This window comes from Hyla sarda, chromosome 1 (genome assembly GCF_029499605.1).
Source record: "Hyla sarda isolate aHylSar1 chromosome 1, aHylSar1.hap1, whole genome shotgun sequence".
In the NCBI taxonomy this organism is placed as follows: Eukaryota; Metazoa; Chordata; class Amphibia; order Anura; family Hylidae; genus Hyla; species Hyla sarda.
This window is the reverse complement of record NC_079189.1, coordinates 282,055,527-282,068,367: the sequence shown is the minus strand read 5'-3', so window position 1 is coordinate 282,068,367 and position 12,841 is coordinate 282,055,527. Positions and strand designations below refer to the sequence as shown.

Genomic DNA, 12,841 nt, shown 5'->3' with positions numbered 1-12,841 from the left:
GATTTGTAAATTACTTCTATTAAAAAATCTTAATCTTTCCAATAGTTATTAGCTTCTGAAGTTTTCTGTCTAACTGCTCAATGATGATGTCACGTCTCAGGAGCTGTGCATGATGGGACAATTATGGACATTTATCAACGGGTTTAGTCAGGTTTTCTTTACTATAATTGTCGCAAAATTGTCGCAACTGCGACTACATGATTTTTCATGCGACATTTTGACTGGAAAGCGAGAAAAGCAAGTTTTCCTAAAATTTACTATGTAGTAATAATTTTAAAATGGACTACGGGTAGTCAGGTATTTATTAACTGCGACAGTCGCAACTGCGCAAAAAAAAGTCGCAACAGCGTTAAAAATTGACTAAATTTACTCCAGCTCAAACATGGAGCAGAAAAAGCTACTACCAAAGTAAAAAAGGAAAAATTGCTTACGTGAAAGAAAATTATCAACATGCTGAAACCAGTTGATAAATACGTCGCACATAAGCAAAAAAAAAGTAAGGAAAAAATTACTAAAAAAAAGAATGCATAAGCAAACATTGATAAATGTCCCTCATTATCCGCATAGGAACTGCACAGCTCCCGGGACGTGAGTCATCAGAGAGCAGTTAGACAGAAAACAACAACTCAACTTCAGAAGCTAATAACTATTGGAAGGATTAAGATTTTTTTAATAGAAGTAACTTACAAATCTGTTTAACTTTCCGAAGCCAGTTGATATATATAAAAAAGTTTTGGCCTGGAATACCCCTTTAACCCCTTGCAGGGCTGAGCGCTATGCCAAAAGCTGTTGATCACAACGGATCTCACTCATTGAGGCTAGGATTCCACTTGGTTTTTTGTGCTGCGTTTTTTGGGATAAAAAAAACGCATGAAAAAACGCCAGCACAATGTCCTGCGTCTGGCGATTTTTCTTGCGTTTTTTCATTTGTGTGGAAATTGCACCTTGGCAGTTTTTTTTGGTACCCAAAATTTGTTGGGTACCAAAAAAAAAAAAAAAGATGCCGCAGTGATGGAAAAAAAATTACTAAACGAAATGTATATATATTTTATAACAACATTTTTATTATTTTTTAATAAAGTGTGTGTGTTTCACTTTTTTTCTCTATGTTTTAAATTTTTTAGGTAGTACTACTACTCCCAGCATTGAACACACTGTTCCATGATGGGAGTAGTAGTGCCTGTACAATAGACATATCGCCCCGGGTGTCAGTCGTGACACCCGATGCGAGCGTCCATAATATAGCGGCTCTATACAGCGCTCGCATCTCTGCTCTGTACTCCGGCCAGTGATGTGAATAGAACATCACTCATTCATATTTTCCCAGCCCAGAGCTGTGATTGGCCTGCTGCGATCTGTCTATTAAAGCAGGTACCACAGCTCCCAGCATGGAGCAGAGTGTACTCCATGTTGGGAGTAGTAGTACCTGCAGTTAAGGAAAGATCACAGCGGATGTCACTACTGACACCCGCTGTGATCCTCCTGTATAATGTATAGATGCGGCCGCTCTTCTATGGTCCCCTGCACGGCCGTATATATACGCATATTCATATATCCCACAGAGAGCTGTGATTGGCTGGAACCATCTGGGGAAATATGAATAGGTGTATATATACGTCAGTGCAGGGGACCATAGAAGAGCGGCCGGCCGCATCTATACATTATACAGGAGGATCGCAATGGGCGATCTCTCAATTAGTACAGGTACTACTACTCCCATCATGGAACAGTGTGTTCCATGCTGGGAGTAGTAATAGTACCTAAAAAATTGTAAAAAAAAAATTAAGAAAAAAAGTTTAAAACACACACACACACTACATCTTTATTATTGTTGGCTACATTTTTAGGTCCCCGCCTGCCCACATAAATTGATCCCTGTTTAAAAAGTAATAAAAATGTTGTTATAAAAAAGATACATTTCGTTAGATACAATTTTTTCCTTCACTACTGTATCTTTTTTTTTTTTTTAATAGTACCCTACAAAATTTAATTAAAAAAAGATATCTCCATCACTTTTTTGGATCGCTAAAGTCCAAAAAAGAATGAAAATCGCCTGCAAAAACACCAAAGTTAAAACCCACAAATCGTTTTTCTTGGTTTTTTTTCACTCCCATAGACTTCTATGGTAGAAAAACGACACGATTTTGACAAAAAAATCGCTAGTGGCTCAACATGCTGCGATGACCAACGATCTGAAAAACACCAAAAAAGAGTGAAAAAACGCCAAAAGGATTAAAAAAACGCCAAAGGGAAAAACGCCAAGTGGAATAAGAATTTAGCGATTTCTCATTGATTTACAGCTAACATCTGGCCGCAGCACTTTTTGGCCGAAAAAACGCCATGCGGCAGAATTAGCGTTTTTCTTAGCGTTTTTCCCCCCCAAAAAACAAGTGTAATTCTGCCTGAGACTTGATGCAATTCTTAAATACAGGCCAGGAAAGCAGGCGGCATTGTGCTGTGCTTCCCAGCTGGCAAATCTCTGTGCCAGCCAGGGAGCTCAGCAATGCCTCCAACTCAGGATTGACATGTTTAATTGACATGTTAAAAGTTGTTTCTTGCTGGGCTGAGCGCTAATTAACTCTTTAGGGGTTTTTGTTTACAATATACAGCATTTGCTATATAATGAATACAACAGAAGATCCACTTACTAAGCTTATTCTTGGTCCGTTTGTTCTGTAGCCCCGTCTCTAATGACATCATCATTTGAGGCAGGGCTACAGAAGAAGATCGACGGACCAAGCACAAGGCTGGTAGGTATGCATATGTTTACATGTGCGTTTTTTTAGCATGCCTTTTTGTTTTAAAAGGCATGTTAAAGGAAAACGATCACCAGTTCCCCCGCACTATAACCCGATACACCGGGTTATAGTGCGGGTGAACGTGAGACCGATGTGGGTTCTCGGACTGCTACACCTACCTGCAGTCCCCCTTCTTCCAGTGCTCACTTGCGCTTTGAGGCAGGCATGCCGGCAAGATTTAAATATTCATAAGTGCAGGTCACGTGAGCGCACAGTAGGCACGTGCACTAAAGGGACCGGCGCTAATGAATATTTAAATCTTGCCGGTGGGCCCGCCTCAAAGTGCAAGTGAGTGCTGGAAGAAGGGGAAGCTTTGGAGGAATGGGGCACTGGAGTGCAGGTAAGTATAGCAGTCCGAGACCCCGCATTGGTCTCCTATTCACCCGCACTATACCCGGTGTATCGGGTTATAGTGCGGGGGAACTGGTGACCGTTTTCCTTTAAAAAAAAGTGTGTTCCTAAACAGGGAGCCTCCTGCTGTTGTTAAGCTACAACCCCCATCATTCCCAGACAGCTAAAAACTCTGAAAATAATGGGAGTAGTAGTTTAGCAACAGTGAGCCTCCAGCTGTTGTTAAACTGGAGGCACGCTGTTGCTTAAATACAACTCCCATCATTGATGAATGGGGGTTGTAGTGTAGCAACATCGGGAGGCTCCCTGTTTGGGAACGCGCTGGTTTATGGGCGCTCTCTCCCAGGGGAGAGCATCCTAAATGTACTAACCCATTTTTATGCTTTTCTTTTTTTCTCATTTCAGGTCCATGTATCCTGTGGATTACATCAGAATCATGGACTACGTTGATGACCAGCATTTTTTTTAAAATTTAAATAAAATAGTTAATGAGGTCTTGTGGGGGAGTGTTTTTTATAATACATTTTTTAAAAACATGTGTCTTTTTTAACTTGATTTTACAGGCTTAGTAGTGGAAGCCATCTCATAGATGGAATCTATTCTAGTTAGGGCTTAGCGTTAGCCCCAAAAACAGCTAGCACTAACCCCCAATTATTAGCCTGGTACGCACCGCCACAGAGGTGCCTACAGGCACGGAGCATCAAATTCGGCACTCCTGGATCTAGGCGGTAACAGGCTGACGTTATTTAGGCTGGGGAGGGCCAGTAAAAATGGTCCTCGCTCCCACCCTGTTAACGTCAGGCTGTTGCTGCTTGGTTGCTATCTGGCTGAAAATAAAAATAGGGGGAACCTCACAAATTTTTTCAATAATTAATTAATTCATTAATTAATAATTAAAAAAAATGTGTGGGGTTCCCCCTATTTTTATTTTCAGCCAGATAGCAACCAAGCAGCAACAGCCTGACGTTAACAGGGTGGGGGCGAGGACCATTGTTACTGTTACTTTAGATGTAGATTGATGGACCAAGAACATGCTTGGTAAGTGGCCTTTTGTTGTATACCCTATACAGCAAAGGCTATATACTATATACAACCCCCCCAAAGGGTTAATTAGCATTCACTTGCGCTAAATAACCCTTTCATTGCTGGACTAATGTATGTCAATCAGACATGTCAAAAGTTGTTTCAATCGCATTGGGTCCCCCTGCGATCATTAATTTCAGGTACTGCTGCCCGCTTCCCTGGCCTATATTTAATGATCGCAGTGGGTCTCAGGGCTGAGACTAGGTGCAATCGGTCGGATTTTTTGTTTAAATTCCCATGGAAATCAATGAGAAATGTGTGTTCCCACATAACTTCCGTACGGCTGGACATATTTCAATACCTGGTACACATATTACGGGTCGGGATAGAAGGACGGGATAGGAGGATCGGGATAGGAGGACGGGATAGGAGGTCGGGATAGGAGGACGGGATAGGAGGTCGAGATATGAGGATGGGATAGGAGGACGGGATAGGAGGTCAGGATAGGAGGTTGAGATAGGAGGACGGGATAGGAGGACGGGATAGGAGGTCAGGATAGGAGGTTGAGATAGGAGGACGGGATATAAGGACAGGATAGGAGGTCAGGATAGGAGGACAGGATAGGAGGTCGGGATAGAAGGTCGAGATAGGAGGTCGGGATAGGAGGACGGGATGTGGGGATGGGATATGAGGTCGAGATATGATGGCGGGATAGGAGGTTGGGATATGACAACAATATATGAGGACGCGATATGAAGTCAAAAGCTTCTTCATTTGTTTATTTTCCTCCCCAACAAGGATTAGGAAGGAAAAACCAGGCAACGCCTTGTACTCAGCTAGTATATCTATATATATATAAAACTCAGTGTGTGTATGTGTGTATGTTCCAGCATCACGTCCAAACGGCTAAAGATATTAACATTAAACTTGGCACACATGTTACTTATATGTCAACAACAAACATAGGATAAGTAATTTAACCCTTATCCACCCCCATTTGCCAGGGTCGGGGTTTTTGTTTAAAGTCCCATACAAGTCTATGGGAAATATGCATAACTTCCAAACGGCTGAAGATATTTCGATAATACTTGGTCACATGTTACTTAAATGTCCACTTAAAATACAGGATAGTTAATTTAACCCTTAACTACCCCCATTTGTGAGGGTCGGAGTTTTTGTTTAAAGAGTACCTGTCATCAACAAAAACTTTTAATATGTTGTTCATAATCATTAATGAAGAGACATTGTAATATATCTTCATTAAAAAATATTAATATTTATACCAGTTTTTTCATTTTATACTTTTGGCCACTAGGGGTCACTCTTCTATGCCTGGTCTGCAAGCAGCTTCCTATGCTTTTCATAGTAAGTGTACAGCTTTTAGGACTAATGCTGAAGGGCTCTGGTCCTTCCACCGGAAGTTCAGTACTCTCAGCTCACTGTGAGCTACAAGCCTGTGAGCTACAAGCCTACACATGCCTCTCCTATAACAGCCAGTCACCTCCCCCTCCCCCCTGCTCTGTGTTCTCCCTGCCCCTCACCACAAGTTATCTTGATAATACATTGCATTATCTCACTGCACTCCCTGCTCTGTGCCCCCCCCCCTGAAAGTCATCTTAATCACTGCCTCTGTAATTGCTCCCTCAGCCCCTGGTTCTCAGCATTGACTTTTTAGTGCAGAGAGACACAGGAGAGAGAGAGATAGAGGCTGCCGTCCCTTCCCTGTACTTAGTCTGTATGTGTAGTGTTTCCCAACCAGGGTGCCTCCAGCTGTTGCAAAACTACAACTCCCAGCATGCCCGGACAACTGTTGGCTGCCTGGGCATGCTGGGAGTTGTAGTTTTGCAACAGCTGGAGGTGCCCTGGTTGGGAAACACTGCTGCAGAGGGAGAGCAGCATACAGGAAGACTGGCAGAAGCAGAGTCCCAGCCAGGCTTCATGTGACATCATGCCTGTCGGGACCCGCCTCCTTCCACCCCTCAGAAAGACAGTGCTCCTGAGCTAATGAAGAGGGATAAAAAAAGGTTTTTCCACAGCATTTTAAACCTCAATAAACACAGGGATAGGCATAGTTAGAGAAAGGGACAGATGGGGAGGGGGATCAGGGAAAGTTTAGATGATGACAGGTACTCTTTAAATTCCCATGGAAATCAAAGGGAAATGTATGTTCCCACATATCTTCCATACGGCTGGAGATATTTCAATACCTGGTACACATATTACGGGTCGGGATATGAGGTTGGGATAGGAGGTCGGGATAGGAGATCGAGAAAGAGGGTCGAGATAGGAGGACAGGATATGAGGACGGGATATGAGGATGGGATATGAGGTCGGGATAGGAGGTCAAGATATGAGGACAGGAAAGGAGGACAGGATAGGAGGTTGAGATAGGAGGACGAGATAGGAGGTCGAGATAGGACGGGATAGGAGGTCGGGATAGGAGGATGGGATATGAGGACGGGATAGGAGGTCGAGATAGGAGGACGGGATAGAAGGACAGTTTAGGAGGACGGTTTAGGAGGTTGGGATAGGAGGTCGGGATAGGAGGTCGGGATAGGAGGTCAAGATAGGAGGTCTGGATAGGAGGACGGGATAGGAGGTCGAGATAGGACGGGATCAGAGGTCGGGATAGGAGGATGGGATAGGAGGTTGAGATAGCAGGCTGGGATAGGAGGTCGGGATAGGAGGTCAAGATAGGAGGTCTGGATAGGAGGACGGGATAGGAGGTCGAGATAGGACGGGATCAGAGGTCGGGATAGGAGGATGGGATAGGAGGTCGAGATAGGAGGTCGAGATAGGAGGACGGAATAGGAGGTCAGGAGAGGAGGTCGAGATAGGAGGCTGGGAAAGGAGGTCGGGATAGGAGGTCAAGATAGGAGGTCTGGATAGGAGGACGGGATATAAGGACAGGATATGAGGACGGGATAGAAGGACGGGATAAGAGGTCGGGATGGGAGGTCAGGATAGGAGGTCGAGATAGGAGGTCGAGATAGGAGGACAGGATTGGAGGTAGGGATAGGAGGTCGGGATAGGAGGACGGGATAGGAGTTCGGGATAGGAGGTCGAATAGAAGGTCGAGATAGGAGGTCGATATAGGAGGACGGGATAGGAGTTCGGCATAGGAGGTCGGGATAGGAGGTCAAGATAGGAGGTCGGGATAGAAGGTCGAGGTAGGAGGTCGAGATAGGAGGTTGGGTTAGGAGGACGGGTTAGGAGGACGGGATAGGAGGTCGTGATAGCAGGTCAAGATAGGTGGTCGAGATAGGAGGACGGGATAGGAAGTCAAGATAGGAGGTTGAGATAGGAGGACGGGATAGGTGGTCGGGATATGAGGGTGGGATATGGGGATGGGATATGACAACAATATATGATATCAAAAGATTCCTCTGTTGATTAGGAAGGGAAAAAACGGGCAATGCCGGGTACTCAACTAGAAAACAACTTACTGTAAGACGCATTCAGGGATATGTACGTTTTCCATAGGAATTATTTGCTCCAGTTCTTCCAGACTGTGCACATACTGTATCTTACTGATAAATTTCATACTGTCAAAGATAATAGTAAACAGAAGATTTAACACATCTGTATTTTTATTATTGAAGATTGTGTTAGGACCTCATTTGTGGAGTTTTGATTACAAGTTTGCTAAGAAAATATCTTAAAAAGGACCTGTGGCCAAAATAAAAACTATTTTGCCTTTTTTTGAAGTTGCCTCATTTGAAAGGTCATGGAGGGCTGATCACATACCTGTTTACAGTATTTTGCTCTGCCCCCTCATTCCGGAGGTACACCCTTTTTTAATTAATCTGATGGATTCCTGTCACGATTCGGCTTACGGGTTGTGGATCCGCTGTGTCAGCGAGGGATTGGCGTGGACCGTGCTAGTGGACCGGTTCTAAGAGGCTACTGGTTTTCACCAGAGCCCGCCGCAAAGCGGGATGGTCTTGCTGCGGCAGTAGCAACCAGGTCGTATCCACTAGCAACGGCTCAACCTCGCTGACTGCTGAGAAGGCGTGGGACAGAAGGACTAGGCAGAGGCAAGGTCAGACGTAGCAGAAGGTCGGGGGCAGGCGGCAAGGTTCGTAGTCAGGATGGATAGCAGAAGTTCAGGTAACACAGGCTTTGGACACACTAAACGCTTTCACTGGCACAAGGCAACAAGATCCGGCAAGGGAGTGCAAGGGAGGAGATCAGATATAGCCAGGGAGCAGGTGGAAGCCAATTAAGCTAATTGGGCCAGGCACCAATCATTGGTGCACTGGCCCTTTAAGTCTCAGAGAGCTGGCGCGCGCGCGCCCTAGAGAGCGGAGCCGCGCGCGCCAGCACATGACAGCAGGGGACCGGGACGGGTAAGTGACCTGGGATGCGATTCGCGAGCGGGCGTGTCCCGCTGTGCGAATCGCATCCCCGACGGCCATGACAGTGCAGCGCTCCCGGTCAGCGGGACTGACCGGGGCGCTGCAGGGAGAAAGACGCCGTGAGCGCTCCGGGGAGGAGCGGGGACCCGGAGCGCTAGGCGTAACAGTACCCCCCCCTTAGGTCTCCCCTTTTTTTTGTCCGGTAACTGCCTCCCCTGGGATGAGGACACCGGAAAAGAATGGAGGGTTTCCTCAACGGCAGGCAGTACAGCAGGAGTTGGAATGGGGAGGGAGGGCAGAGGGTGAAGCTTGGCACGGGGCAGGGAGACACAAGGACGGGAGCCATGAGGAGGCACAGAGGCTTGCCTGACGGGACTGGGAGGGGGGGAGAGGCACTTCCTGTGGCAGGCAGAGTCCCAGTTCTTGATCTCCCCGGTGGTCCAATCAAGGGTGGGAGAATGAAGCCGGAGCCATGGCAGACCGAGGAGGACCTCAGAGGTACAGTTGGGGAGAACGAAGAGCTCAATCCTTTCGTGGTGGGGTCCAATAGACATCAGGAGGGGTTCTGTGCGGTAACGCACGGTGCAATCCAATCTGACTCCGTTGACCGCGGAAATGTAGAGCGGCTTGACGAGACGGGTCACCGGGATGCTGAATTTATTCACAAAGGACTCCAAAATAAAATTCCCAGAGGCACCAGAGTCCAAGCAGGCCACGGCTGAGAGGGAGGAGTTGGCTGAAGGAGAAATCCGCACGGGCACCGTGAGACGTGGAGAAGCAGACTTAGAACCAAGAGACGCCACACCCACGTGAGCTGGGTGCGTGCGTGCGTTTCCCAGACGTGGAGGACGGATAGGGCAATCCACCAAGAAATGCTCGGTACTGGCACAGTAAAGACAGAGATTTTCTTCCCTACGGCGATTCCTCTCTTCCTGGGTCAGGCGAGACCGATCCACTTGCATGGCCTCCTCGGCGGGAGGCCCAGGCGTAGATTGCAACGGATACTGTGGGAGAGGTGCCCAGAGATCTAAGTCTTTTTCCTGGCGGAGCTCTTGGTGTCGCTCAGAAAAACGCATGTCAATGCGGGTAGCCAAATGGATGAGTTCTTGCAGGTTGGCAGGAATCTCTCGTGCGGCCAGCACATCCTTGATGCGACTGGAGAGGCCTTTTTTAAAGGTCGCGCAGAGAGCCTCGTTATTCCATGATAACTCGGAAGCAAGAGTACGAAATTGGATGGCGTACTCGCCCACTGAAGAATTACCCTGGACCAGGTTCAGCAGGGCAGTCTCGGCAGAAGAAGCTCGGGCTGGCTCCTCGAAGACACTCCGGACTTCAGCGAAGAAGGACTGGACTGTGGCTGTGGCAGGATCATTGCGGTCCCAGAGCGGTGTGGCCCAAGACAAGGCCTTTCCTGAAAGAAGGCTTACTACGAACGCCACCTTAGACCGTTCTGTAGGAAACAAGTCCGACAACATCTCCATATGCAGGGAACACTGAGACAAAAATCCACGGCAGAGTTTAGAGTCCCCATCAAATTTGTCCGGCAGGGACAAGCGGAGGCTAGGAGCGGCCACTCGCTGCGGAGGAGGTGCAGGAGCTGGCGGAGGAGATAGTTGCTGCTGTAGCAGAGGCAGAAGTTGCTGTAACGTGGCGGTCAACTGCGACAGCTGCTGTCCTTGTTGGGCAATTTGCTGCGATTGCTGAGCGACCACCGTGGTAAGGTCAGCGAGACTTGGCAGCGGCACCTCAGCGGGATCCATGGCCGGATCTACTGTCACGATTCGGCTTACGGGTTGTGGATCCGCTGTGTCAGCGAGGGATTGGCGTGGACCGTGCTAGTGGACCGGTTCTAAGAGGCTACTGGTTTTCACCAGAGCCCGCCGCAAAGCGGGATGGTCTTGCTGCGGCAGTAGCAACCAGGTCGTATCCACTAGCAACGGCTCAACCTCGCTGACTGCTGAGAAGGCGTGGGACAGAAGGACTAGGCAGAGGCAAGGTCAGACGTAGCAGAAGGTCGGGGGCAGGCGGCAAGGTTCGTAGTCAGGATGGATAGCAGAAGTTCAGGTAACACAGGCTTTGGACACACTAAACGCTTTCACTGGCACAAGGCAACAAGATCCGGCAAGGGAGTGCAAGGGAGGAGATCAGATATAGCCAGGGAGCAGGTGGAAGCCAATTAAGTTAATTGGGCCAGGCACCAATCATTGGTGCACTGGCCCTTTAAGTCTCAGAGAGCTGGCGCGCGCGCGCCCTAGAGAGCGGAGCCGCGCGCGCCAGCACATGACAGCAGGGGACCGGGACGGGTAAGTGACCTGGGATGCGATTCGCGAGCGGGCGTGTCCCGCTGTGCGAATCGCATCCCCGACGGCCATGACAGTGCAGCGCTCCCGGTCAGCGGGACTGACCGGGGCGCTGCAGGGAGAAAGACGCCGTGAGCGCTCCGGGGAGGAGCGGGGACCCGGAGCGCTAGGCGTAACAATTCCTGAATTGGTCAGATAGGCATATACTAATTATTTAGCTCTATGATGCTAAAGAGGTATGGGTGGGCTTATCTGGGCTGGGGGAGTGCATTACTCACATGCCAGGCGCTCCCCTTTCTTTGACCGAATGACACAGTAAGCAGGTTTGCTTCAGTAGACCAATCTCGCTAACTACATCATTTTCGCCCTGTGGACCGCAAGCCAGAAAAAGGAGTCACTGACACAACTGAAGTGATGCCGGTTGCTTCTGCTCAAGAGCATGCACGTTTCCTGCAGCAGGAGGCACTGCTCCCGGATCCGCCGCACCAGACACACTGGAGGATACGCAGAAGACTCTCGGATAGTAAGAGAGGAGCGTTTGGCCTGTAAGTAATGTATGCCCCTTACGTAGATGAGCTTATCCATACATCTTTAGCATCATGGAGCTGAATAATTGCCATACACCTATTCTGTGGATTTAGGAATCATGCAACCAATAACACTGCTAAGTGTCACCCACAGTGACACAGGGCTACCGCAATATATAAACCCTACATGCAATAGCAGATTAGTGCCCAAGAATTCATAACACAAGTGTTAATGAAACAGTTAATTTCATTTATATAGCATATAAAATCATACAATTTTATTAAATACATTTAAAATACTACAAAATACAACAAAATGCGGATGAAGGCACGAAACGTGCATGTCGGGGTGTGCCACAGGATTTCTGTCCTACTGGTAATATGTTTATGTGCTGTCTCACATTTATGCTGTCTTTTACTTCTATTATATGTGATCATTACTAGCAGACAGGTCTTTGACTTAATGCTAAACTCTGCTGTATACATCGCTGCTACTTGCTCATAACTATCTATATGGATTTTATATGGTGACTCCACATCTCTGCCACTGTGCACTTTACTCATGATATGTACTTCCAGAAGTGACGTAATTCCTTTCAGTGTCTTTGTGTGTTCCTCTTAGTATTATCCACATTTTGTAGTATTTTAAATGTATCGAATAAAATAATGATTTTATGTGCTAAATAAATGGGATTTAAGAATTAGTCAGATGAAATGGTGTAACTCGATATACCAAAAACTTTCAAATGATATATAAAAAAAGCAGTCTTAGTTTTGGCCACAGGTCCTCTGTAAGAATTGGTATGTCAGTTGTGTGACTGCTGCCAAACTGGTTTCCATCATATGTGCTGACATCATTTTCTTTCACGAGGGTACCATAGGCAGCATGAAACATTGACAGGCTTCCCTTTCACAACAGTCTATGAATCACTGTGAACAGCGGTAATGGTTTACAGTAATCATAGTTTTATCTCAGGCCAGGAACATGGCTCCAAGCCATCTGGGTGGTCCCGGTACTGGCTGACAGATATTTCCCAAGGAAGAGATCTGTTAAGCAGGTTGGGGAACTCACTGATGACTCAGATCCCTGTTCCTGACCAAAGATAAAACTAGAGTAAAGCATAGACATACTAAGGATGGTATGCTTTTTTTAAGTAAAATCTGTCAGGGTTTAAGGCTGCCTGTAATTCGGGCAGCATAAAGCTAGTTTCAGGTTTCCTTTAAACTTAGAGCATAAAAGGAAAAGGGAGGTGTAGGCTACGTTCACACTTCCGTCTGTCTCCGGCAGTATGAAGCCCATTATTTTAGGATCGAGAAAAGCCGGAGGAAAAAAAGTGCTTGTACCTTCTATTTCTCCGTCTTTTCTCTCCGAAAATAATGGTGGCTATTGAATACAATGGGGTCCATCAGGACCCGTTATATGCGGGTATGCTCCGGCAAAATTACGCCCGGCAAACTGCAAAAAAAAAGGAGTTTGATGGCCG

At 47.0% G+C, this 12,841-nt stretch overlaps 1 protein-coding gene across 10 annotated transcripts in view; it reads right to left on the bottom strand.

Moving 5' to 3' along the window:
• ATCAY (ATCAY kinesin light chain interacting caytaxin) overlaps positions 1-12,841 on the bottom strand; it is a 113,082-nt gene that overhangs the window by 16,936 nt on the left and 83,305 nt on the right. For 8 of the 10 annotated variants that reach the window (XM_056573731.1, XM_056573721.1, XM_056573746.1 and 5 more), the window contains exon 9: positions 7,619-7,717. The exons of the other annotated variants lie outside the window; for them this stretch is intronic. In XM_056573731.1, the coding sequence (XP_056429706.1) occupies positions 7,619-7,717 (99 nt within the window). The remainder of the gene's footprint in view (positions 1-7,618; positions 7,718-12,841) is intronic. 10 annotated transcript variants of the gene reach the window in all.